We start from the raw sequence: 27,738 nt of genomic DNA, 5'->3' as shown, positions 1-27,738 counted from the left end.
CCCAAAGTCTTCATAGTGCAGTAAAGTTCTAAGAATCAAATAGCCATAATATCAGCTATTTCAGTCTTGTCAGTCAACAAAACTGGAAAAAATACAATGCATTGAATCAAAAAAATAATGCAGTGTTACAAAGGATATAACCATAGAGAACAAACAGCTTCATTTTCCTAACAAAAACCACGGAAAGAAACCACTATATGATGTAGGTTAGCTCACAAGCGATGAACAAATCAACCTGACCCTATCAATTTCAAGACCTAACGAGATTCTGTCGTACAATAAAAGCAAACAGGGGGAAAAAAAATGCAAATGGTATATGGTAAATGATCAAAGGTCTACCTCCTACACCGCCAAGCTGATACTGAGAAAAGAGATCGATCTTGCCAGCAAACCATCAAACGGCCATTCTCTTCCTTGATCATGTACCCTTCGCAACTATAGCTTTGCAACAACCTCCTTGCTTGCAGCATACCATAATAGCTCAACGGAACGCTCCCAAAGCCAGCCAAATCAAGCCGCTGAATCCACTTCTCAAGCTTTTCATGTCTGCTCTTCCTTTCCATTCCCTCACTCGCTATAATGTTCTTAATTTCCTCTCCAAATAGCATCTTCTCCACCTTGAGTCTCTCTGGTGAACTTCTAGGCAAAGTAGATTCCAAACAATCAAACAAGGCGGCGTAAAAGTACAACGATTCTGAGAGCCTCTCCATGAGTGTTGATCCGTTGTGATTTGAATCTTGCTCTGATATCACCATGACTTTTGGAGACAACCCCCACAACGCATTAAGGAAGCTATCCATCCGTGCTGAAGAGTTGAAAGATAGAGGCGATGAAGAAGCCGAATCATGACCTGGACTATACCCATTAACCAATTCTTTGTCAAGCAATTTCCCAGAAGCTTCTTGGTTCATTTGGAGGGTTTTTTGCAAGTTAACTACTCCATTTGCATTCTTTGCTGTCAATGGTGATTTTTTTCTCAGGAGTTCATCGTCATTTGCCAAAAGGGTGTGCAATTGTAGAACTGAGCTAATCGCTAGAGCCTCCCCAGTTTTGACACGAAGTTTTTCAACATCAATATCCTCTAACTTGCTAACTATTTGGTTGAATTGAAACGGAATATCCAACTTTTCGGCTTCTTCAGTCAAAATATGAGCCATTTGCTCCAAAACCTCTTTCTTTTGATGGACCCCCGTGATTCTCAAATGAGGCGGGCCCTCAGGCCGAGCACCCAGGTCCTGAAGAAGCGCACGCCACTGAGCAGGTTCTGAGGCGTTTAGGTCAATTACATGAACCATCTTTTCCCCTTCCATGGCTTCAACTATAGCTTGGTTTGCAACCACAAAAGCCACCTTTAGAAATGGACACAATTCAAAAAACAGCTTCCCAACGAGTATTTCTTCTGATACCGAAGAAATTCTAGTAGCATGGAGGGCCTTGTAAATACCAGGCCAATGTTTGAGAATCCGTTCGGCAAGTGCCTCAGTGAAGTATGCTGCGATACGCTGCATCGTATCTCCTTCGGGAGAGGCAAGTTGGGAGATTTGGTCAAGGGTAACATTCGCATTTTCGAGGCTTCCCAAGGCTACATGATTTGCACAAGCAAGCAAGAGGTGGATCAGATATAGGCCTCGTTCCTCGGATTTGAGCTCTCTGAGCCACGGGTACGGTGATCCGAAGCCAGGTGAGAGTGACATCATGGGAAAGGGTTGGAGAGGGGATGAAGTCACAGATGAAGACCCATCATCTTGAAACATTGGTGGATATATAAATTGGGAACCAAAAGATAGGAACCTTCACACAACACTACTAATGTGAGCAAAGTTAAGGTATTGGATGGTTTCTCAAAGTCTTATGCAATTGGAGAATTCGCAAGAGATATACGAGGATATGACTTCCTTTTGCTGCTTCTTTCCACAAAATATAAAGAAAACTAAGCCAAAGTGAGAGAATTGAAGACAGGTTAAAACAAATTGAGGGTTTGGTTCAACTACAAGGGGAAACACCCCAATTAGAGCCAAGAAATGCAATAACAAACAAATTCAATTGGGTATCAGTTATCGCAATGGTTCAGATAAGACTCACAAAAGCAATCATCAAAGCACAAAACACACAGGTTTTTCAAGAACTCACCAACAGCAGAAAGACCACAAATCCCTTGCTGGGTTTTTCAATTCACCAAAAACCCATCAAAAGCCCCAAGACAATCCACTCTGACATATCTCCGTGTGAATCTGTTCAGACGTTTCTTCCGGTTTTTCTCCAGGATTCTGTTCTAGAGAGAGAAAGCAATCTGCTGGACAATTAAAAAGAGATAATGGTTTGTTTTGAATGACTTTGTTTTGGGGAGGAGTACGTTAGTCGACAATGTGTGGGGGGTTGTTTGTTTGGACTTGTCGTTACTGTTTTGGATTCATCCTCCTTTCAGAGGAATATGGAATTTGTGAAAAGAAGAGCCACTTGCTGTGCCGTGTGCACCACCAATCGTTAGATGAACCCGGTCCAGGTGGTTCTTGAACCGGTTCAGTGAGAGAGAGTAATATAGATGATTTGTTTGAGTAATTTATAAAAGATGAGATATGTATATGCTTGGTTTGTTTTTTGATGGATATGAAAGCAAATATAATAATATCATCTCTCCCTCTATCATTATATCCGTCTGTGAGAGAACATAATAATTAATGGATATTATATTCATGATCTATTTTTAAGTGACAAACACAAGTATTTCGAATATACTATTCAGAGTGATAACATATCCACCTCTTTATCCTGTCAGCAAACAATCCGCAAGGGACTGTTTATTGAAAATATTTGAATCCGTATATATCTTGGGTTTTTAGAGTCATCAAACTCTAATTGATTATCCGAGCATGATAAACAAGATAGCTAATCCGGGTATGAAAAATTTAGTTGTGCCCCAAAAAATGAGCTTTAAGTAATTATGTTAGGCCAAATGTAATATTGAATTCGTATCACTTAGGACAAGCGGTTTGATGGGTTTTCTATGTTCGTAAGCGGTTGGATGGTGAACCGGTTGATACAACAGTTAAACCGGTCGAACAGTGCTTCCATCAATTTAAATGTCCGGCCGTTCCGGTCCTGATACCATTTGCCCTGCCCTTTCTCTCTCTAGAAGCATTTTGTTTTCTCTCTCTCTCTCTCCAAACCTTTGTCTCTTTCTCTCTCCATCTTATTTTCCTGCCTTTTCTATGTCTTCACGTAAGCTGGATAAGGAATCAAAGCCTATCAGTGCTGTCGAAAAGCCATTAATATTCCCCAATCCTTGCTTGACTCCAAACAAGCCCTAACAAATCCAAAAAATGCCTGAAGTCGTGTTTGTTTCCTAGTGGGGGCAAGTTTGGGGAAATGCAAGAAAGCCACCCCTCCAGATGATTCCAAAACACAAATCTTGTTTTCTTTCCAAAGCCCAAAGACCTCCAACTTGGTATTATCTTCTCATATTAAGACAAAGAGACAAGTCGGTTAAGGAAACATCCAAAATTAGATAGATCACATTTTTTTTCTCCACTTGTGGAGTCCTATGGTGGCCTACATTTTGAAAAACGAAGCTTTCTTTGGAACTTAAGAAAATGATGGCAAAGTGAGGAAAAAGAAAATAAGAGGAAAATGGGTGAGAAATTTCACTATTCACAAAACTTGAGTTTTTTTATTATCTCTCCTCTTTCTTTTCAATCCAAACGATTGGAGGGAAATTTTTTTTAACTTTCCTTTCTTTTCTCTCACTTTCCCTAAGGCCCTATTCAGTTGTCGGGAATATTGGGCGAGAAATTGGTTCCCAAGAAAAGTTAAGTGAGGTGAAGTAAAGAAAAATAAAATTTATTTTCCTGTGTGTGTTCTCTTGACAAGAAATCTTACAAAAAAAATAAGAATTTCTTCATTTTGGCAAGGTCTGTTCCAGTGGGAAAGTTGAAGCTTGGAGTCCTACAATTTTATTGGTAACTGAACACGCAGAAAGTTACAAGAAAATTGATTTTTCTATCATTTCCATGCAACTAAACGGGCCTAAGGCCCCGTTCCAGAACACCTTCTTAAAAAATAAGTACTTATTTCATATTTTCAAACTCAAAAATAATGTAAATGAAAAATAATTTTTCAATTTTTTTTTGCACCGTATTAAAGATCTCAATGAGATCTATCAAACAAGATCCATATTGATAGGAAAATAATTTGCGTAAGCACATGATTTTTGAGTTTTAAATTGCCTTCTTAAAAAATAAGTACTACTTACTTTCTTTTCCGGAACGGAGCCTAAGTTCCACACAAAGCATAACATATTATACAATTGAATAATTTTCCATGTCGTCATCATTTTCAACAACCTAGCACAATACTCCATTAATCAGCATAGCATACAACAAGATATATTCATATGGGACTTGGGGAGTGCAGGAGTGCACTGTACCTCTCCATGTAGTCCAGTAACTTGTTGAGGCCTAACCATATCGTCCAAAATTCTTGAGCTCAACGTATTAGTAGTAGCTCACGTAATTTGTTACATATCCAAGATTATCAATGTAGACTTTCAATGTAAGACGAGGTGTTCCATGCACTACAGAGAGTTAGTGTGCGTCGAATGGTTCAGTTTATCTGGGTCCTGGCCCCTGGGAATCAGCTACTATACTTGATCGAAGTACATATGTTTTTCCATTATAGATAGAGATAAGCGTATAAATTCGATTAAGTATTTTTTTTTTTTATGTGTTTTCAAATTTAAATCCACACGTGGAAGACCAACAACCACAACTACATAAAAAAACAAACCATCCATCCTTAGAAAACAATTAACTCTTGACACCTAAGTTGAGAGTGACAAGGCTGGCAAAGCTCCATTTCTTGGGTCAATTTCAAGTTTGGCTGATTTGTTATTGGATTTTCGACGAACGTCTTTGATTTTAAGAAGTCCAGCTTTCTTTGTTTTTTTGTTTTTTTTTGGATCTGACGATATATGTCCAGCTTATTCGTGACCCTTTGCCCATAAAATATGGACTGGATCCGGATGGCAGCAGCTCTCTAGATGCGCTTAGTCCCGAGCCTGAAAATGCGATTTTTTGGACCGTCTCATCAACATCTTATCCAATCGCCTAAGTTATTCGAGAATCAAGTGAGCCCGTAATGGCATAAACAGTACTTTAGCTTGATACAAATCTCAATTCTCTCCGAAACCCATTCTTGAGCGGGATGTGATGGTTAATCGATAACGGTATCTGAGTTTTTGACTATTTTCTGTAGCTTGTTAAAATACTGTTGTAAGCCTATGCATGTGCTTTTCATTTGTTCATCTTTATGCTGCTAACTAGTTGTTTGAACTATTTTTGGCCTATGAGCTGTGTAGTTTGTACCAATTTAAGCAATATAAACGACATTTCTTTGTTGCTCAAAAAACATCACTTAAAAGTGCAATCAAAGCCTTTGGCCAAGATATATTGATATATTGCCAATTTCTTTGTTGGTTGAACAAATCCGTGACAGGAATTCGGGACGACTCGCCCAAACATCCTTTGACCCCGTCCTACAATGTACAAACCATGTTAGAATTCATTTTGAAACTCGTTTTTTTCTAAGTCAGATTTGGTATAGGGAAAAAACTAAACCAGAATCCGACTCAACTTGCATACTTCCACATAGTTTCTCAAGTACATAGATCAAGAAAAATAAACAAAAATAACAATATCTAAGAACGGACAGCAACATCATTATGCCGACGCTGCAAGGGGTGTGGGAGCTTTTTCAAACCCTGCTCGACTCTTGAGGCTTGAGGCGTTAACGAGATGTATATACATTACAATTACTATTACTAGAAACATCTCCAACTCTACATATGTAAGTACAACCAGAATCAAGTCAGGGTCGGGTATGAGAGCGCAATTGTAACACCAAAAGCCAAATAATTTTAGCAAACACAAGTTTTAACCATGAAAACAAGGTGACTTCAGCTCGTTCTAGAGTCAACATGCCAAAGTGTGTATATAGTAGCAAAAAAGGATAAGTCAACATACGACATTATGTATAATTTACCGGCAATAATCCGATTACTAGCTTACAAGAGGTTATCAACTCCACCGAGGGACTAGAAGCAAAACCTTGAAACAAAGAAATAAACCAACCAGCTTGCATGCCAGTTTAACAGCGTCTAGTGACATACAAAATTCTCCTAAGTTGGCTTCTGAAACACACTTTCTTTATGTTTCTACGTTTTCTAAATCACACTAACAGAGAAGAAAACAAAAGAAAAGGTTCTTACTTCTCATATAAGTGATTCAACGCGTACCAATTCCATTGCCTATGACTTTGAATTGGTATCACCTGCAAGAAATAAGACACAATTTGCTTTATACACACAGTCCAAGAAAGATATGATGAATCATTCAATCCAAAGAAGAGGCAAACTGGAACTTCACAACAATTCCCTTTAAGGTGAGGACAATTGACTCATAAAATTTTCACTATCAAGCCCCTAAATTTGTTCTTTCTCACCCTTACAAGAGGAAAAAAATCAAATGGACCAGTGGGAGTACCAAAACCACCCTTTCAGTGTTTTGTTCCCTTGCGTGTGAAATTTGCTGCCGAAGAATTAGGACACTGAAATACAACCCAATTTCACTTCACACAAAAACGCGACAAGAAAGGTTACGACTCATGGCTATGAGTACATGCTAGAGCAAGTCCAAAAGTAGATATCAGAAAGAATAATCAAACTTTGATGATTGAAGTGCAGAGTTTAGGTACACGACAAAAAGGGGATTTCCTTCTAGTGATACACTCCTTTAACACTGAACATATCATGCCATGTATAATCGGCGCTTATGGATCCAGAGTCACATTTCTCAGGGAATAAGTAGATGACATATTCTTGTAGACTATTAGCAAACAAAGAAAAAGGACAAAAATTCACCATGGCGATCATCTTCTCCCATCTGAGCAAGACTAACAGCGATCTTGGCACCAACAAGCGCATTGTTTTTCACAAGAGCAATGTCTTTGGAATCACTAAGGAAATTTGCCCAATAAAACACACCACAATTACTGATGACAATTCTAGAAGGAAATTCAACCACAGAATTGGTTTGGTTCAACAATAGATATGTGAAAAACATTTCACGTAGCCGACCCAATTGATTGGGACATAAGGTTAGTTTGATGTTTAACTATAAGAAGCATGGAAAGGGACACAGGACACATACGATACAACAAGACACAGACATGCAGATACGTCCTTTTTTCAAAAATTAATACACGGAAATGTTGGGGATACGTTGAATAATAAATATATACAACTTATTTATTTCCAGGGATAAAATACAAAAATCATTCCCATCAAACAAGGGGATCTAATTAGAGACCAACGCAAACATTATAGTATTAGGAACTAGGAAGAAATTAAACAATTATCATTGAATAAATACTCAAAAACTATGCTCCGACTAGGACAGGGGAGGCAGACTGACATGTCCATGCTTCTTAGGTTTTAACAATAGACATCTACGAAATTCAAGTACTTTAAACAAGTGCAAATTTTTTGATAGTTTGGTATCCGGCCCAATGGGCCAACTAATCCGGGGGACCAATTTACAGTTTCAATGTTAAAATTACAACGATACGTTTTTAAGTACATGTAAAGGATACTTGAAGACAAAGAAGCTCCACCAGTTAGTTCATTCACTCTAGCAAGCAAGAATGGAGTTTCGGCATTGCCTGTTATACCCTTGTCCCTGTGGTTCCAGGTTGAAAAGGTAAGGCATATAGGGAACTCCAAAACAGTTGAAGAGCAACATGGAATTTCACAATTTTACCAGTTGATAAAACTGCTTTACCTAGCTTCATTGAGGGCTTTCTGTATTGCAGACTCGATCAAACTGCCTGAAGCAGAATGTTCTTTTGGAATTGGCACTGCTATCAAAATACCAGTTCCGAGCTTGAGCTTCATGTTTGCAACTACAATCAGAAACAAATAAATTAAAAAAGGGAGTTAAAAATACCATTATAAACCGACCAAGGATGAATTGGATTGATTACCACTTGCCTATTAATCGAGCAGAGTCTTCTGGTGTGTCTATCCGGCAAGATGCCTACAATTTCTTCGACATCAATTACAGTTACAGCAAGCCAAGAATTAAACAGAATTGGGGTGTTGAAAACTCATATGAGATGCAATTGCATCTATTGAAATGATTGTGGCCCCAGTTGAAAGCTGGCGTAACAGCTGAGACACATTGTTCCTATGATAATTACATGCATCACCTTGAAAGACTAACACTAAACTATCATTAAAGGGATTAATAACTGTTGAGCATAATAAGATAAGGCGAGATATACAGCACGAAAGTACCTTACAGCCACTTGTTTCAGTGAAGAATGCTGGAAATTCATCGGTCTGATAAGCAGCCACACAAACTCCTTGAGTTTCCTATACCATCACAACAAACCAGAAGTTGATCGTATATTAAGTCAACTTATGTTTCTTCTCATGATACTTGAAGATGAAAAGATGAAATCGTAAATACCAAATATTCGAGGGTTCTGGGAATATCTAATATCGATTTTACGCCAGCAGAGATTACTGCTATAGGAGTCCTTCCAAGTTCTGTAAGATCAGATGATATATCCATTGCTGAAAAAGAAAAGGAAAAAAAGAGAGGAAGATAAACGTAGGTCAGAGAGAGATGATTTACAGGAACTGAGATCCTTATGATTCACTAATGACCAAGAGATTTGTCTAAACTATTTACACAGTGTAATCCTATAAAAACAAGCCTTCTCATGTCATGTTGTTAGAGCTCGTCTCACATCAGTTAACTCCAAAAGTACACTAGCATATGAACCCAGGTGGCCACTCCACTTAGAGCTAACTGATTTTGAGTTGGATGCCTCAACATCCACTTAATGCCACTTGGGATCTGTGTTAGGAGTCCGGAGGCTTTTAGGCAAAATTGTCTACATCGATTCCCCATTTGTTTGCCATAAGAGCACTTTATCACCTCTGAAACTAGTATATGAGGTTGGAGTCATTGGACGCCTTTGCCCTCATTGCCAAGTGGTTCTGAGTTGGATGACGTTACAACTATAACGAGATTCTTATGGCCATGATTCCATGAAACATGACTACTGATGTAGTCCATCTGTTTATCCATATCAAAGGTTCAGAACCACAATGGATCTAACTTTTTACAACCTCAACAGCTCAACTATGTAATATGATAATGCTGATCAGAAAGAGAAAAAAAAAAAAACCTATGTAATATGATAAGCATCTAGTTTCTTTGTGAACAGTGTGTCAGAATGCCAAAGTTGCTACCTGGCATCTAAAAGTTGGTGATGCAAAGTGGAGACATGTAATAAGATCTGAGGTATTGTACAACCTCCCATGATTGTGCAAAGGAGGAGTCAGTATCTACTATGAATGGGGTGAAGGGGCTGATTACATTTCTTAGATTTCTACACCCATTTTTTTTTTTCCTCGTCTCTAATTCTCTTGCCATAAAAACCCTAGTTCCACATTTGACATTTCCACTAGGAGTATATTATGCATATCAATGTACTTACTATTCTCTCCATGTCTATGCACTCCACCAATACCCCCAGTGACAAATACATGGATGCCAACCTGCAGAAGTTTTGAATTGCTTGATGTTAGCAACACTATTCAAAGGATCTTGTTCATGGTTATTTTTACAAATCAAATTGAAAAAATCGACAAAAAGTGAAAAGGTTAGAGCACTCACCATAGAAGCGAAAATCATAGTGGCAGAAACAGTTGTGGCACCATTCGCTCTGGTTGCCACCTATATAGAGTTTAAAAACGTTAGCACAGCTCAACTTAGTCATCCATATATGTGTATACTAGTTGTAAAATACATACTATAGCAAGACCTGTTTAATGATGCAGATAGATAGGATTAACTTCAGGATTTGCACAATGCCGTAAAAAAAAATTGAGAGAGAACCAGACATGAAACCAACAAGTGGATAAATGATAGAGAGAACCACTCAACTGACTGCAAGCGATCAGCACTCATACAAACGATATCCGTAGACAAATTCTCAAACTTGAAAACACAACCTAAGTACAAAGACTTCTACTTTTCACAACTCTCTATTGAACCAAGGAAGCTAAGAAAACAAGCCAGTTTCTAAGACATTAGACTAAATGACCACTATTAATTGACGATTACATGTAATAGAATTACAGCAACTTGCATGCAGATTTTGATAAAGCTCTTCAATTGGAACACTACTGAATCTTTAGTTTTCCTCTCAGAGCATCAACCCGTAGCATTATAGATAAGTAACTATAGCCTAAAAAGTGCTGCTTTCCAGCGTTAAAAGTCAATCAAGCATTGGGAGTGACAGTACGCTTCAGCCAAGCAGCTGGTATGCGAATGGCATAAACGATTTCCAAATGAAAATGTACACATGCATCATAAAAGAAGACATGACCATGGTTTGATTGTGTTACGAGGTCTACTCACAACATATGTGATGTCCCTGCGAGCTGTCTTTCGAGCTTTGGTTCCCATTATAGCCAGCCTCTCAAGTTCTTCTGCACTCAAACCTGCAACAGGTTTTGCAACTTTAGAACAGTAATTGCTCATAACTGAACTCAGAATGGTATAACGCAAACAACTACAAAATGGGAAGCTTGCTATCTCAATTCATGCAGCAGGGCTAAGGTCAATGAGAATTAAATCAGCCACAGGCCACAGGTTATGCTACAAGTCTTTCACTCCACTTTTTCTGACAATCTTCCTATTATAAGTAACTGAAAAAAATTCCATTTAACATTAGAACCCAGAAGGACTTTCATCGCCCAAAACCCAATAGGTCGGGCTGAGCATATTAATCCCTACTGCTAGATAACCAATTTTTTGCATTCATGGGCCAATTCTGTCACTCGTAAGTTGTAACCGTTCATGAGTTGCTCCACTACGTTTTCCTGCTTGTCATAATTGCTCAATTAAGATGGTATCATAGGACAATGGAGTCTGCTTTTAGTCATTGCTCAATCCAGTGGACACGATATTAGAGATGGATGATGAGTATTGTCAAAGATTACAATGAAATTTCAATGGAGACATTTCTGAGCTCGCTTCCATAGAGATGTTATACCAGGTCTTCAATTATACTATCATGCCATTCTTGTTCTTGATGTTATTTATTATGATTTTCAAAATAAATATCTACCACTCATTGCATTGGCATCCAATCGGTTGTGAACACTCAATTATTTACTTTCTAGTTGAGCAGTGGGAGCTACGTAAGTTGACGCTAGAAGCTTTTCAAGTGTTGTGCTGCCGTAAACATTTAGCATATCCAAAAACATCTTTGTCCCGTTTGGACTTAACTGATTCCATTGAAAAAAGGGAGATCATAGTCATGGTACGTTCAATTTCAAATAGTATGGGATGTATAGGTTGTTTGTCCACCACTTTTTAGCCGGCTCAGTTCCACACCAAAGGATCTGAGGCACATGGTCAGTCACATCCAAACTTGGGTGAGACCAAAACTGCTATGCTGAGCCAATCAAGGTACAAAATTCGTTAAGTGAGATAACTCCGATAGTTGAAACAAATCCTTTGCAGGAACACATAATATGCACTGCTTGGTCAAGCACTCCCTTCCAAGAACAAAATAATCTCAATTCTCACATTAACTTCATTCTCTTCTTGCAATACCAAACAATAAAAATGGTGAACAGTTGTTTTAAGCTCTTCTCGTCTCAGTCTCAGAATTGCTGTATAAGTGGACCTATTGTTATGGGCCTTAATATGGGTGCATTGTAGTGGGAAAAGTTGTTCAAGCTCTTCAAGCCTCAGGAGAGCAATCGATAGAGCTTGCTTGAACCTTTGACTTTTGTCTAGGAAATCTCTAGTTCCAAAGTTCAACCCTGTGGTGTTCAAAGTTGCCTGCCTTTAGCTTTTATCTCTGACATTATCTAGATTCTAAGCTTGTATTGTACCTATGTCTTCCTAACTTTTTGTTTCCTGATTCCTTATTCCCAGACCAAAAACAAAATGAAAAGTTGAAAGAACAAGTAAAAATAAACACCTACGCATGGTACACCATCTAAAATAGCAACTGTTGCAGGGACAGCTCCATTCTCCCTCACAATTGCCTCCACCTCCTTGGCTGTTTCCAAATTTTGAGGATAAGGCATTCCTGAAGATCAGACGATGACAAAATTACAAGAGTGATACATGTGTTTTGTTTGCCAATCTATATATCCATGTTCAAACAAAATTCAAAATATAAAATTGCATGACTTAGGTTTATTCAGACTACAAAAAGGGTATTAGATTGGGTAGTATTTATGATGGAAATCATATTTCACACTGGTCCGCATGTTAAAGAATGGCTCATGCAATTTCATTTTCCACAACAACCCGGTAGACACCAGAAAACAGACTCATTTCAGATAATAGTAAACACGAAATGAATTCAACGCATAAATTATTGGGGCTACGTAAAATTTGGAACATTTTCCTGTTTATAGGATTCTTTGGACCATACCACACAATTTTGGCAACAATGAAAACCTCAAAACAAGATTGTGCCAGTAGTTGCCATGATGAAATAGACATGCTAATCGCCCAATTCCCTGCTGCCATATATTGAGAGGTTGTTCCTCGGGGAACTACTCTTCACAAACCAATATAAGCAAATATAGAAAATTAACCAACTGAGCCAGAAGGCAGCAGAGAATACCATGTGATATTATGGTGGATTCAAGCGCAACAACTGCCCTTCCATGTGATAAAGCTTCAGAAACATCAGCTGATAACTTTACCTGGCCAATGCCCACATCGTCGTTACCGCCCTATGAAACAAAACATCTACCATCAATATCATGCCACCAAAAACAACATCACTACCCTTGTTGTAACCAAAAGACTAACTAAAAAATTGACTGTTAGACTAAATGATAGGATTACAGGGATTATCAATGCTTTCTTTTTTTTTCTTTCTATTTCGAGTGCCTAACGTCCTAGACATGCCACGAATTCACGATTAAAGCCATCTTGGCCCAAACTTTGATCTATAATTGCGTCAAATTTCTATTCCAAAAAGTTTGGATCCCAAGTTGCAATCACACTCTAAAAATTCATTTCAGCTTTCTCGTAAAACAGGTTACAAGAACAGTAATTCTGATAACCCAAGAAAAGGCCTAAACAATTTCCACTAAATCGAAAACATTTTCAAGGTTTGGATTCCATAATACCAAACCGACTCTCATATTTTTTTCATTCTCCACAATAAAACAAAGTAAAAGAGATTACATCCAAAGACACAAAAAAACATGCCCAAACCAATTCCAATAACACCCAATACATTTCCAGGAATTCTAACAAGCAAGGGCAGAGGTGGGTTGACACCAAAAGGATCAACTGAACCCACCCAATTCAACATTGTTGAAGTAGCATATGTATTTTCCAAACTCATTCTACTCTCCACGATCGAGTTGGAACCTGGACCCAAAGTCCCCACCACAACATGAATAAACCTAGCTTCAAAATTTTGAACCCACAGCCTCACAAGAAGTCCTAACACCTTAACCCTAATCACATGAAGTCCTAAATTTCCCATCCGCAATCATTAGAAGTCTTAATGGCCCCAAAAATCTCACCACAAGTCCTACATTAACCCAATTCTTCCCGGTTTTCGACCCCACTATCCAACAATCCTGGCTTCACCTCAGCTAACAGGGCCCAATATTCACTGTATTTGCTTCTATTACTTACTCTCTCCTTTTTTGGTAATGCAGGGTATCTCTGGTCACCTTGCGCGCACCTCAGATTAACTCCTACAACCCCTCCTACAACCATTTCACAAGCTTACACGTGGGGTGAGGTGGTCGCAAGAGTTGCTAGCAAGAAGAATCGAACCTAAGACCTTAGGATGGAACAAACACCCAAGTCCCAACTTCAAAGTCAAGACCACCAGGCCAACCCTTGAGGTTTCTATTACTTGCTTATTTCATTGGAATCCATTTCTAAAAATCCTACTCCAATCATGTCACGAATGTAACAAAGACTCATCGTAACCGAAGTTGAGGCGAAACAACAGGAGACTAATCTAAGTAAATTTGTACACAATCGGACATGGATTTTTACGTAAGATGAAAAGGGTATAACACCAAAGACACGGATATATGTAGAAAAAACGATGAATTGACATCACCTTTCGGTTTGAGCCCGTAAGCTGAAAGTGTCTTTGAAGGTTGACAAGCCTTGAGAGGGCGGAAGAAGCCATTCTCTGATACAGTAACACCGGAACGAGGAGAGAGAAATATTACTCCCCTGCGTATTTGGGAACTTGGGAAAAGTAGACCAAACGAGATTTTATTTATTTATTAATGTTTCCTTTTCTTTTTCTTTTTCTTTTTCTTTTTTCCAAACAAACGCTACAATTTTTTTCCCCTGATAAATATTACTACTTCAAGTTCAAAATTTTTAAGAACTAACAAAGCAGTTGATAACCATTTCATTGCTTTGTAGGAAGGAGTACTTCAAATTTAAGTACTAGTAGTGTGGAAGCGTGAAAATACTTTTTGTTTGACAGACAACTTGCAATGAATTCTGCCATTTGTGCACAAATATAACACATTTTAGTGTATGGGTTCTGGCTAGGGGCGATAAATGCACTTGGTTTGATAATTTAGTGAGTTTTAAAAATATGTTTGAGTTTGGCTTGTTTATTAGACGAGTCAATCTCAAACGAGTTTTAATTAAGCCAATCACAAGCCGAGCTCAAGTAGATTGAATTTTTAATACACAATAAGCCAAACGAACTGAGTAGTAGCTTGTTCAAGTTTGGCTTGAAATCTTAACGAGCTCCAAAAAAATGTTCAAGCTTGGCAACAAACCAATCTTGAATAAACTTTTAACGAACGAACACAAACTCAGACTTGAGTAGCTTTGGTTTGTTTGGCAGCCCTTGTTCTGCTTTCCGTTAATTCAAAGACAAAAACTAACGGTTGCACTTAAGATGGAAGTACAAGGGGTGTAAAAGGGTAATAATGAAGTAGAAAGAATGTATATTGAAGTCATCAAAATACAGGGGTGTAAGTGAAAATTTTCAAAGAAGAACTGAGTTTTGGGGTAAAAAGTTGGGAAAATTACTTTTAAGGATAGTGAAATTGACCCGAAACATCCCTGCTCGGTTTGAATTTTGAGAAAGCTTTTTGAAAATAATAAGTGAAAAAAATAGATAAAAAAAATTATTGAAGACCGTCCCTAGAAATTTTGAGACCCCAAAACGAATTAGGCCACGTTAATTCACAGCTTGGTTCATTTTAGCACTCTAAAATGAAGAGTTTATTCTAATTTCAAACTAGTTAAGTTTTCATAATTTGTACCCGTATTGGCCAAATATACCTCTGCGCAGTCTCCCAAATCAAAAAGTCCAGGACCAAATTCCGGAACGGTTAGATATGCGTGATTTAAACTTGTATCCGTAGCATTGTTCCGAGTCCGGGATTGTGTTCTAAAACTCCGTCCGTAGCATTGCCCATGGGACAATTTCAAGTTTTCAACCAAGCTCCTGAAAACGCATTAGGAAATTGATTTTGACACTCTACTTTTAGCCATCGGCACCCCATTTTTTCTATTTTTCTTAGGAGTAATTTCAATTACAACAATACCTTTCTATGTGTAAGACTGAGAGTGGATGAACACTAACAAAAATAAAAGATAATTTGACAATTTCACATAGGATAAAAGGCGAAACGTAGAGCGCCGATGGCTAAACATGGGATGCCAAAATCACTTTCCATCGCATTATTGCTGAGTACACAGATATTGCAGTTCTCCACCCACCTCCTGTGTACCTGTCGTCTCTGCCATACACTCAAATGCCAGTGCCCCTGACCCACTGGTCCCCAACCAAAACTTCCAATACTAGTACTACAATAATTTCTGAGTACAGCAACTGGGGTTAAATTTTTTCACATTCAAATCTTCTACTAACTTAAAGAGAGCTGTCCCTCTTTCCATTTCCAAACCAACAATAATTGAATCCAACACTTTTATACAAGGAGATTGCCCAGATACTTAATGCTCTTAAATTTCTTTATTCCCTTACTAATCCTCATTGTTCTGGGAAATTACCTCTCCAAACTTTAGGAAGAGTTGGGCATCAGAGGTGCTCATGGAGGGGCAGCTCACCAGGTCAGGAGTCTTGAAATTTGCATATTCATCCATGTAGCAGGTGGTCACCTTAGCTGACGGGAGGGGCGCGGGAAGGGCCATGCCCGGTTGTTTTGGAGGGTCGGACGGGACGAGGCTTCTGAGGATTCGTGAAACTTCGTTCATTGTTGGCCTGTCAGATGGCTGTCTCTTGGTGCACAGAAGTGCAAGCTGAAATAGCATTTTTACTTCCCCCAGATCCTTACACGTGGCTGATATCTCGGGATCAACGGTATCCATGACCGCATTGTTGGCTGTCTTGGATAAGATCTGTCATAATTCATCACCAAAAATAGCCTATATCAAAAAAATAGAGCAAGCAGCGAAAATATCGCATTACAACAATATCATCTCATTTTCTGCTAGCACAAATAGTCGAGGCATTTCAGTTAATAAAAAAAATATCAACTGACTTTATAAAGATGGATAGAAAACTGACCATATGATAGAGGTTGCATTCATCGTCCACTGCTTTTCTTCCGGTCAGTAACTCAAGAAGCACGATCCCATAGCTATAGACATCCGACTTCTCAGTGAGACGGGAAATACGGGCATATTCGGGATCAATGTAACCAATGGTACCCAATACGCGAGTAGAAGTATAGGACTTGGAGATGCACAGGTTTTTCGCAATGCCAAAGTCCGAAAGATGAGCCTCGAATTCCTTGTCCAATAGTATGTTGGATGACTTCACATCCCTGTGGATTATGCGAGGGCTACAATCATGGTGGAGATAGGAAAGCCCTTGCGCTGCTCCCAGCGCTATCCGAAGACGAGTGTCCCAGTCTAGCTTTTTCTTCTTTGTAGGTCCTACAAGGTACAGAGAACATGTATGAGAAACATAGAGTACCAAACCACTCATGAAATATTGGAAGTCAAGTTGGTTTATGAAAGTCCAACTGCGGCATGGTGAATGTTAGGTACGATTTTGAGATCAACTCAACCAAAGGCTCTTGCATGGTTACGACATACAAGTTTTCTATACCTTCAACATTGTTAAAAAATAAAAAATACTTACCATGAAGGAGATCCCACAGGCTTCCATTTTCCATGTAGTCGTAGAAGAGAAGGTTCCCAGAAGGGGACAAGGAATAACCTTGAAGGCTGACAAGATTCCGATGCTTGATGCTCCCAACCGTCTCAAGCTCCGTCTCGAACTCCTTGAGGCACTGTGGGTACTGGGAGTAGAGTCTCTTAATCGCCACCGGCCTGCAGTTTTTGAGGACACACTTGTATACGGTGCTTGTTGCACCATAACCAATTATATACTTCTCGCTCAAGTTCTCGGTCATCCTCATGATGTCCTCGTACACATGAAGTGCCATGTTCATGTGAAGGATCACAAGCTTGGGTGACGAGTAACTGACTGCTTTTAGCAAAGAAGACACAGGAGTTAGTAAAACAGGAGAACAACTTAAATTGTTAGATTCGTCACACTATTTGAGGTTATCCACACAATTTAGTAAACTATAGAACTCATTTGCAAAATTAAAATTTTCATTTTAACTTTCTGGGTTTCTGCATTTCTTCTACTGGCATGATTAAATTACAAGCATTGGATAACTATTAGGTCCGCATCGGTTCTAGCTAAGCCAACTTTGAATATCTGTGTCATCTCCCTCATGCACTCACATTGGACACAAAACAAGGGTACAAATCACCGTGGCAAGTACCTGGTTTGTTGAGTGATCCTTCCGGAAAAGGTACAGAATTGGTGGGCCTGCTTACTGTTACTAGGATCATGAGAAGAATCACCAGCGCACTTACAGCAATCCCCAGTATAGCTGCTTTAGAAATTGTGACTGCATACAAGCAATTGAAATGAATTAGCTGTAGCGAAGATCAACTTGTACACAAAGCTCCAATGCAGGATGTAACGATGTGAATAGCAAGGCTAGAACAAAGATAATGTTTTCCAACTGCGAGAACAATAAGATATATAACAAACCCACTGAGGGCAATCTCACCAACTTGCCTGATGCTTGGTAAGACGTATACATGGAGCCCATAAAGGTGTGACGGAAAATATTTTCCTACACTTGACATCACATATACAGCAGAATCACCAGATACTTCCTATAAAGCTTTGCACTCAATCTCAAAATTTAGTAGTAATCATCCAGTCTTACAAGTGTCGTTTATTTATCCTGTCAGAACAATTTTGAAAGACCAGAGAGTGTATGGAATTTGTTCTCAAACCGGAAGCCAGACTTCAAGCTATGACACTATACAAAAGACCAACAGTATAGCAAGTTGGGTACTGTTCAGCCCAGTTTTTGCGATACATATGCTACATCCAGGGACAGACCGAAGCGGGGGCCCGCGGGGGCACATGTCCCCACTCGAACGCGTGCCCCCGCTCAAAATTAAAATATTTTTTGGTATAAATTAGCATAATTATGAAAGTGTGCTAATATATAAACATAACACTTGCATATATCTCGAAAAAATACATACATAATTAGTTTTATGTCTGAATTTTATCATATGGTGTATTTATACTTGTTGCTTTATGAGCTATTTGTCTATTTTGAACTAATTCTTTCTTGATTCTCTTTATTTTTAACCGTCTGGGAGAAATATTGTAAAACAAAATCACTAACAAAACTAGCTCAATCTTTCTAAAACTCGTCGATGTTCATTTAAAACACTTTAAATTTTTTGTATGAGATTTTGTGCTCATTTTTACCTAATTTAACTTAAAGTACACGTAATAAACTTTTGTAGTTAGTAATACATGCCTTAATTTTGTAAAATCTTATTGTGGTTGACTACAAAAATAAATTTTGACCATTATGATTAACAAGTGCCCCCACTATACTATATCCTAGATCCGTCCCTGGCTACATCGCAATGTTTTTCCACTGAAACACACTGAAATGAAAAAAAAAAGAAAGGTTTCATGGCTGCTTTGTCTTAAACCTAGCAAGAGGGTGAAGAAATATGATCATAATCCAACGCATCCTTACCACGCTCGGTTGGACGAGGTGCATCACAAGAACCAAGCCAATAGCCACAAAGTTCAGGATTTCCTATGAAGCTGTGCACAAAGGGTACATTAATCACAACCATTCATAAAATGCCAACACCAGCTCAGTTATCCATGATTAACCAACCTATCAGGAGAAAACCGTGAGAAGTTATTGCCGGTAGGAATACTCCCAACTAGGTTGTTATATGACACATTTCTGCAAGGCAAAGAATAGCTTTGTCAGGGTGTAATGGTCCAGCTATACGATACCTACATATATAAAGATTGTACGTGTACAAACAAAGAGAGATTAGAACTTACAGAACTGTAAGACTGATGCAGCTCATCAGTGACGTCACATCTCCTGATAAATTGTTGTTTTCTACTCTCCTGCCATTATTTTGCACCCAGAGACTATAATGGTGAGAATGAGAAGCTACAGCACAATTTCATAAAATTATGACCGGATTCATAATGGTAATTCTATACCCAAATGAAAATGGTAGTGAGACAAAATGCATGTTCATGTTAGTGTCGATTGTTAAAAACTCTTTCCAGTAAAGTGTACCAAAACAACCCACTTTTAAGAAAACACCAAAAAACTCTATTCAGGAAACTTGAACCAAAACAAGCTAATGTTTCAGAAAACACTAAAAAGGTTTCCCTAATAGTCATAATAATTCTATTACAAAACAGATGGACAACAAAATCAACGAAACCAAAAAAAACATCCAGACATGCCTAAGTATCCACTTATTTCCTCAAAATCACGAAGTTACTTAAAATATTCGAAACCGAAAACGATTGCCAAACAGGGAATTGAAATTCTTCACTAGAGCATTAACTAATAGTAGGGAAAAAAGATGTGGTTCCTTCAAGAGGGAGTCATGCTGAACTATAAAACTTGTTCGCAGGACGGGTACCAACCCAGGTTCTCTGGGGGAAAGAATGTCAACAATTTTGCAGCAGCAGAGGAGGGATAACAAAACATACGGGTCTTGGTACCCAAAACAAGGGTGGAAATTACTACTAAAGGACAAATATGAGATGAGGGCAAGAAAACTTACAGCACTAAGAGGTTTTGAAGCTGACCAAGTTCTTGAGGAATCTGACCGGATAGCTGATTGTTTGACAGATCTCTGTAATACAAGTGTATGGTTGACAAATTTGAAGACTGTAAAGAGAAAGAAAGGTAATATGCATTGCCAAGTGAAAAGGATTTCCTTACATGTCCATCACACTTCTAAGATTACCAAATTCGGCTGGTATAAAGCCAACCAAATTGTTCTTGCTTAAATTCCTGTCAAACCAAATTGCAGGTGTTAGCTATAATCAGAAGTTTCTAGAAAACAAACAACAACAAATTCTTACTCACAGTTTCAGGAGATGTTCCAAATCTCCAAGAGAAGAAGGAATAGAACCGGTAAGCCTGTTGTTTGATATGTCCCTGACCCCATCCAAACCCCAATAAAGGACAAATAAGTAGACATCTTAGTAAACCTAATAACCAAAAGGCACTAAACAAAAATGAGAATTAAAAAGGTCAGAAATGAAACGATGGAAGGGTTTTGAGTAGTTACAGAGTATCCAAATTGCCAATCCGAGATAGCTCAACTGGAATGGGACCCCTTAAATTGTTGGAGGAGAGATTCCTAAAGATGACAAGGAAAGATGAACAGAACCATCAGAATAACCAATTGTGCACGCCGTAGTTATAAAAATTTACTGACTAACATGAATAGAGGAATCCTTCAAAATGCGTTAAATGCTCAATTCCAAGTGTAGAATGAGATCAAGACCCCCCAAGTATGATGCCCAAAGGTACTGAAAATAACACAGAATAATGAAGTACTCCCAATCTCCCCCAAATTTAGAGATGGTTAGCTCCTTTGTTCAAGCATCTAGACTACACCTGTTACAATTTTTACTGCCCAATAACCAATGTGGTCCCAAGGCAAGGAATAACCAGTTATGCCAAAAGATGCGGTCAAGACACCCAGAACCACACCCGCAACCAAGTTAATTCGCAAGGTTTTCTAAATCCACCGGTGAGATACAAACGAAATACATTGAGGATCATCATTAGAACCATCATACTAGATATTTGCACTGGAATCCAGTAGATAAGATAGATTTAGACTAGACTCCATAAACGTAATTTACAATTGTACGAAGAGTGTTAATAATACTACCTATAAGAACAAAACGGAATTCCATTTATGTGGATAAGCCAACTTGGTTGCATACTACACTGAGTACACTCCATAACTTAGATACATGCTAACTGAGGAAATATTAATTAAGTAATTCCCATGTCCCAACTTTGCCATTCTTGCTAATGCTCTTCTATTACTCCCTTTGTCCCATAATTTTAGTCCAATATGAAAAGTTGTGCTATTTTTCTGGGGGAAAAAAAATAGTCGTGCATGATTTTTCAAAGAAATTCGCATTAAAGAACTAAGGATAAATGATTATTGTGTGCAATACAAGAGTGTTAACCATGGGTAGTTGACTCACAAGTAGGTCATGCTTTCCAGCCTTTCAAATGCCGGTGGGATGGTTCCATTCAACTTGTTACCATTCACATTCCTGCCACCAAATCACTATTAAATAACCATGTTCAAACTGTACAAGACAAAGTGACAGGAGTAAGTTTGTATCCTTACAGACTATTAAGATTGGTACATGAGCTTAAATTATCAGGGATAGGTCCATCAAGGTGGTTGTTAGCAACATTACTGCAAGAATATAGCATTAGTACTTGCTTAGGAAACATAAGCTTCTCAAACAAAGACCGTTAAGGGAAACGAGATATATAGGATAAAAAAAAATGGAAAACAGGATATACAGGTCAAACAAGTCGGTGAGTTTCCCAAGTTCAGGTGGAATATGCCCAGTGAGTTGATTATTATTCAGTTCCCTGCAAAGGCAGAAATATCAATTAAGAACAAGTTTGCATTTTTATAACAGTGAATTCATATATCTGCTCCCAACTCCCAAATAAACCCTTAGAAGGGAAAGGAAGATATCAAGCGCAGCTGAGTTCGAGCACCAGGTTTTAATGCCCTAAGCATCAGAATCCATCGTGACAGCGATGGACTTGATCACATAAAAGAGAACACAGAACTCCTCAAACCTGGTTTTTTTCAATTTGACAAAAACCAAATGGACTCACTCTAACTGTTCCACACAAAGTGCACATACCTTCCACAATGTTCTAAAATAAGAAAATTACTGAAGTTCAACTAACAAAACCGACCAAGAAAAAGAGAGAAGTTTTACAGATAGTGGAGTTTTGTCATATTTCCGAGCTCTGGGGGTATGGATCCATTCAGCTTGTTACTGTGTAGGTACCTGTTACATCAGTTATTAGAACTAGAACAGGATCCAGTAGATCTATTACCTAGAATACAAAATTTATGCATCAGGCAACTCAGTAAAAGTTTGTTATTCATTTACCTACTGATACACAAGTTTACTAGGAGATTGTTTTGTAGAAAAAGACAGTAAGCCGTATTCAAGACAGCCTGTGCACTTTTGGAAATTAAATCCAGTAAAAAAAACTGAAAAAATTACAGAGCATATACTCACAATTTCTCGGTGAAAGTCAAATTTCCTAAAATAGGAGGGATAGGTCCACTCAGCATGTTGCAGCTTAAATCTCTGGCTCAAAAACAAGGATAATGACACAGCAATAAGACAAACAAAACTTTAAATGAAGGGAGTGTCTACAAGTTGAACTCCAAAAGGCTCCACACGATTGATTCCATACCGCAAAAATGGTAGATTTAGATGACAGCAAAGTTATTCTTTTATTTGACAAATAAACAGGAAAAATACAATGCTTACAACACAGCAAGTGCCTGCATCAATCCAATCACCGATGGGATTTGTCCTGAGAGTTGATTACCTTGCAAAGATCTAGCATACAAACGCAATTCATAGAAATTATAGATATATATAAATAACTAAGAAACCTTGTAGCAGTGCAGTATTGATTAAGCAAGTCAAAAGGACTTCCGGCACATACAATGTAGCTACTTGCAAGAAACCGACGTTAAAAGGAATCTCTCCAGTCAACTGGTTGTAAGACAAGTCTCTGCCAAACAAAAAAAGAGTCAAGAGTCCTTGCATTAAAAGAACACAAAGTAATCCACAATTTGAGGCCTTTGACTTCGATGGTACACGTACAAGACTTGGAAAGCGGTGCAGTTGCCTACGTTCAGAGGAATGCTACCAATCAAACTATTATTTCTTACATCACTGCACATTGTAGTGAAAAAGATGAGACATTTCAGATGAGGACCCAAGGTAACGAAAACTAAAGAGGAACACAGTGGAATTAGAAGGAAGAGTAATAACTTACAAGTACCACAACCCTGTGAGCTGGCACATATCGGGAGAAAGTGTCCCGACCAAGTTGTTTCCTCGCAACCCTCTTTGAGTTGCGAAAATAAGCACAGAATCATAAATAAATAAATAAGTTGATTCACCATGGGAGCAAAAATTGGGATGAAACAACATGGGGAAATAGTAGCAGTGCCCCTTAATAGACACAAGGCAACCGATAAAAACAAGAGGAGAAGTATACTCACAGATACTGCAAAACTTCGTTCCAGTATATAAGCCTCGGTATTTCCCCACTCAGTCTATTCTGGGCCAGGTCCCTAGAACAAATATTTTATAAACACAATCAAGCCGTCACATTTAAAATTTAAAGAAACTGCAAAGAAGAAGAGGAGGGATAAAGCAGACATACAAGATTTTTAAGTTTGGAATTTGAGACAGTGTTGAAGGGATTGGACCAATCAGCTGATTGTTTTTTAAAATCCTGGAAACCCATTTACAAGGAAAAAAACAAATCATATAAGAAAAATCTAGGAGCAGAGAAAGGGATGGAACAAAATGAGGTTTGCCTAGAACTTACAGGAACTCTAGCTCTTTCAACTTCGAAACTGAAAATGGTATGTCCCCAGACAACGCGTTAAATGACAGGTCCCTAATAGCAAGATATTTCAATTTTTCAATCAAGATTAATCCACGATAAACAGCAATACTACGAATGCTGAGTATAAAAAAACAGCTTTTTAAAACAGAAGTGCTTACAAGTATTTCAAGGAGGAGCAGTCACCAATTTCGTCCGGGATCTGACCCGAGAGGCTATTTTCTCTCAAGTCACTGTTCCAAAATTAGTGCAATTAAATTCATTCAAGAACTAACACCCACCAAAAATCATTGACAGTTGGCGAAAGAACTTAGCATAGTACTACAGCAAGTGCGCCTGAGCGCCTGACGGAGATGAAGAGTTAGAAATGCAGTAGTAAATGTAATTTCCGATGTACAGGAAAAAAAAAAGTAGGAGTAATGTACATAGATTGAAGACTTCTAAGCTCGCCGATCGCAGGTGATATTTCCCCATCAAGATTCAAACTTGAGAGATTCCTACAACGTTTCAATAATCAACCAACAAATCAACATTTTAATAATAGAGAGAATACGAGATGATTACCCAAGAAACAAACAAATATTGCTGAAGAAAAAGGAAGGAGTTTACAGTGAGACGACGGTAAAGGTGACATTGTCACAGGCTACGCCTCTCCAAGCACAGTAGTCGGAAGAGGGTAAATCCGTCCAGTCAAACAGCACATTGTCCACATCCCTAAATGACTTCTTGATCTCCAACAAAGTTGCCCCTTCATTCCAAAAATTTAAAAAAAAAAAAACAACCAAAATCCATAACACTATTCAACCCAAATATAAATTTACACACATGCTTCCAAGTACATATATATATATAGATAGATAGATATATAGATCATCCCTCAATTAAAGAACATAAACGTGTGTTTATATACATAACAGAGAGAGAGAGAGAAGCAACGAATCTCCATAACACTTGAACTCTAGCGTTGTTATACATAATCGTAGGATTAAACAAGGGTTAGGCCACGTGACATGAGATAGCAACCAAAGGGGCAGCAAGGTCGAATCTTCGGCAAACATCCCAAACTTTGGAGCCGCCTGCGTTTGCCCGGTCGTCACGTTGAGATTTCGAAATTAGTCGAGATGCGTGCAAGCTATTCCGGACAGCCGGTTATTTAAACAAACATAATACTAATAAGATAATGTGTAAAAGAAAGAATAAAGAAACAAAGGAAGGGGACTAATAGGACAGGTTGTAGATGTCCAAAAACAATTTAAAATTTGGTTATAATTTTTAACCCAGATTAAATAAGAGCAAGACTAGTTAAATGGCATCCATTGCAGCAGAGTAGCAAGGGATTGAGATTGAGAGAGAGAGGTTCTGACCATCGTCTGAAAACACAAAGCTGAAGGTCAAACAGCTGAGAAGAAGCGGAAGAAGAAGAAGAAGAAGAAGAGAAGGACGATAGAAATTGGAACTAAGTGCAGCAGCCATTTCTGATGAAGCTAACAGTCGATGATCCCAACCACTAGCATTCTTCACTGAAGCCAATCTACCATTGATTTCTTTTCAAATTTCCTTTTCTATTACCAGTACATTATCACAACCCAGCAATGCCAACAAGTGACAACTGCTGGAAATAAGAGAGAGAGAGAGAGAGAGGACTGCCCAGATGGAGGGAGGAAAGTTTTCAAGAAACTGGGGTAGACTCTCTGCGGAAAAAAAAATGCCTGTTCAGTCACACATCGCTTCTTCTATTAGTACAATGGACCATTGATGGGTGTACCAAGCCTAATGTTAGTCCGATTGGTTGGTAAATTTGCTCTTCACGTATTGTAACAGAACAGTGATTAATTCTAGGAGTCAAATCGCAAAAAAAAATAATCCTTCTAATTTCTTACGAATTTTCTAGTCTCACCGTAAATTTTGATGCTTTAACTGGATAAAAATAAAATTAATTGATATGCGAATAAGTTAGTTCGTACGATCAAGCCCTCGAGATAATTTGATGGGTGTACGTACCATAACTGCGTAAAGAAAGAGAGAGAGAGAGAGGGGAAATAATTTCGAAGATAAAGTTAAAAGGACTTGTGCCAGGCTCTGCAGCGAGACCTGCAACCATACAGCAGCCTCTCACTTCCCGGAGCATTTTGAGCCATTTGGATTCTTTGTTTGATCCACCACGATAATGATGTATGGGCAAATTTCACTTTTGACCCTCTGTACTTTGAGCGAGCTTCAACTTTACATCCCCTGCCCCTCGACTCCATTGTTCAACAGATACACCCCCCTAAACTTTGGGGTGGGGTGGCACTGTTAACGGAAGTGTGGAACACCTGAAGCGTCTGGAATGAGTTTTGGTGGTGTTATATAGGAAAATGATTTTCATACTTTTCTTTTAGTTAAACTTAAACGAAGATGGCGGTACCCTCCCCCCTCCCAACCCGATACATCCTTCCACCTTCTTCGTTATTTGTCGTTTTAATGTATTATGCTTTTTTGTGTTATTTAATTTTTTGATCTTTACCAAATACAGTAAGTTTTAAAATCATCCCTACAATAGTTTACGTACCAACTACTGATTCTTACAATTTACTAATACGGATTGCAATGTTGTCCTTTTCATTACCTAAGTAGTAAACATGGATTCAGCTAGCTGTGGAATGTCAAAAACAATTACTGATTGGTCAATAGATTCTGTAATATCGACTTGACACATTTAGAAAAACCCAAAATAGTTGATAAGTGCAACTATTATACTCAATTTGACTAAGGCTCCATTCCGAAACGTAAAATAAGTACTTATTTTTTAAGAAGGCAATTTCAAGTTCAAAAATAATGTATTTACGTAAATAATTTTCCTACCAATATGGATTTTGTTTAATAGATCTCATCAAGATCTTTAATACGATGCAAAAAAAATTAAAAAAAATTTCATTTACATTATTTTTAAATTTGAAAATGTAAAATAATCTGCTTATTTTTTAAAAAGATTTCTGGAACGGACCCTAAGCCAACCACTAATTACCCACGTACAGAGGCTACAGCAAATCTAGGGTTTAGTTATTTAAAAAACATACTAAAAGAACAGTCATGCTACTTGCACATACACTTTTACACATATCTTACACATACACTTTTATGGGGTTCATTTCGGGTTCCACCAATATGATCTGAATAGCTCATTATTTTTAAAATAATTTTTTAAGAGTTACTGTAAAAAATCAACTCGATAGGATATCGGTAAGGGCTTTTTTAGAAATCATAGGATGAAATAGTCTGATTCGCACTGCGATTTCTGAAAAAGCTCTTACCGATATCCTATCGAGCTGGTTTTTTACAGAAACTCTTAAAATATTATTTTAAAAATAATGAACAATTCGAATCATATTGGTGAAACCCAAAATGAACCCTATAAAAATATATGTGCAAAATATGTGTATAAATGTACGTGTCTTTAGCATTTTTGCTAGTAAAAGAATTCCTTCCTATGAGAATATCAAGTTTTGTTGCCATATAAAGTTGATTCCTTTTTTTACAGCTAACTGGCTAAGCTAATACAACATCTGGGAGTGTCAGGCCACAGCCGGCCGGCCCGCTACAGCTTTGCTCATGTGATGTCAGTGCCCTTTTTTAGACTCGTT

The 27,738-nt window shown here is 38.2% G+C and overlaps 3 protein-coding genes across 8 annotated transcripts; all 3 read right to left on the bottom strand.

Moving 5' to 3' along the window:
* Positions 1-83: 83 nt before the first annotated feature.
* On the bottom strand, positions 84-2,442 carry LOC131314532 (scarecrow-like protein 3). The gene is made up of 2 exons (XM_058343238.1): positions 2,131-2,442; positions 84-1,791 (listed from the first exon to the last, which is right to left on the bottom strand). The coding sequence occupies exon 2, from the start codon at positions 1,752-1,754 to the stop codon at positions 336-338; it is 1,419 nt and encodes a 472-aa protein (XP_058199221.1). The 5' UTR covers positions 1,755-1,791; positions 2,131-2,442; the 3' UTR covers positions 84-335.
* A 748-nt stretch (positions 2,443-3,190) lies between these two features.
* On the bottom strand, positions 3,191-14,368 carry LOC131314531 (pseudouridine-5'-phosphate glycosidase). Of its 6 annotated transcripts, none has more exons than XM_058343236.1 (14): positions 14,194-14,367; positions 12,721-12,832; positions 12,064-12,174; positions 10,488-10,570; positions 9,741-9,800; positions 9,562-9,622; positions 8,523-8,629; positions 8,348-8,425; positions 8,042-8,087; positions 7,833-7,953; positions 7,645-7,730; positions 6,914-6,997; positions 6,263-6,324; positions 3,191-3,304 (listed from the first exon to the last, which is right to left on the bottom strand). In XM_058343236.1, the coding sequence occupies exons 1-13, from the start codon at positions 14,263-14,265 to the stop codon at positions 6,302-6,304; spliced, it is 1,044 nt and encodes a 347-aa protein (XP_058199219.1). In that variant the 5' UTR covers positions 14,266-14,367; the 3' UTR covers positions 3,191-3,304; positions 6,263-6,301. The 6 variants fall into 6 exon arrangements, 5 of the variants coding, with proteins under 5 accessions (XP_058199219.1, XP_058199218.1, XP_058199220.1 ...); XM_058343235.1 differs by lacking the exon at positions 3,191-3,304 and adding an exon at positions 5,293-5,530; XM_058343237.1 differs by lacking the exon at positions 3,191-3,304 and having other exon boundaries at positions 5,962-6,324; positions 12,721-12,802; positions 14,194-14,368.
* A 1,575-nt stretch (positions 14,369-15,943) lies between these two features.
* Positions 15,944-25,845, bottom strand: LOC131314524 (LRR receptor-like serine/threonine-protein kinase ERECTA). The gene is made up of 27 exons (XM_058343222.1): positions 25,480-25,845; positions 24,725-24,863; positions 24,541-24,612; positions 24,277-24,348; positions 24,098-24,169; positions 23,930-24,001; positions 23,766-23,837; positions 23,537-23,608; positions 23,362-23,433; positions 23,201-23,269; positions 23,020-23,091; positions 22,762-22,833; positions 22,453-22,524; positions 22,019-22,090; positions 21,837-21,908; positions 21,688-21,759; positions 20,751-20,822; positions 20,546-20,617; positions 20,399-20,470; positions 20,238-20,309; positions 19,492-19,560; positions 19,316-19,387; positions 19,169-19,239; positions 17,873-18,001; positions 17,218-17,565; positions 16,639-17,009; positions 15,944-16,469 (listed from the first exon to the last, which is right to left on the bottom strand). Exons 1-27 carry the CDS (start codon positions 25,586-25,588, stop codon positions 16,095-16,097), a joined length of 2,976 nt encoding a protein of 991 aa, XP_058199205.1. The 5' UTR covers positions 25,589-25,845; the 3' UTR covers positions 15,944-16,094.
* Between the last annotated feature and the right edge of the window lie 1,893 nt (positions 25,846-27,738).

The sequence above is a fragment of the Rhododendron vialii genome, chromosome 13a (assembly GCF_030253575.1).
Source record: "Rhododendron vialii isolate Sample 1 chromosome 13a, ASM3025357v1".
NCBI classification, from domain to species: domain Eukaryota; kingdom Viridiplantae; phylum Streptophyta; class Magnoliopsida; order Ericales; family Ericaceae; genus Rhododendron; species Rhododendron vialii.
The sequence above is the reverse complement of the archived record's forward strand: the minus strand, read 5'-3'. Positions and strand labels throughout refer to the sequence as shown.

Coding starts and splice junctions, on each gene's coding strand:
- LOC131314531 (XM_058343232.1), bottom strand. CDS start 14,265: ATGGCTTCTTCCGCCCTCTCAAGGCTTGTCAACCTTCAAAGACACTTT. Junction 8,630..9,561: donor GCATAGACATGGAGAGAATA/GTAAGTACATTG, acceptor TTTCTTTTTCAG/CAATGGATATATCATCTGAT. Junction 7,731..7,832: donor AAAGCCCTCAATGAAGCTAG/GTAAAGCAGTTT, acceptor CTGGAACCACAG/GGACAAGGGTATAACAGGCA.
- LOC131314532 (XM_058343238.1), bottom strand. CDS start 1,754: ATGTTTCAAGATGATGGGTCTTCATCTGTGACTTCATCCCCTCTCCAA.
- LOC131314524 (XM_058343222.1), bottom strand. CDS start 25,588: ATGGCTGCTGCACTTAGTTCCAATTTCTATCGTCCTTCTCTTCTTCTT. Junction 23,270..23,361: donor TGCACCGCTTTCCAAGTCTT/GTACGTGTACCA, acceptor TTTGTTTGGCAG/AGACTTGTCTTACAACCAGT. Junction 22,525..22,761: donor TTGACTTTCACCGAGAAATT/GTGAGTATATGC, acceptor CTGATGTAACAG/GTACCTACACAGTAACAAGC.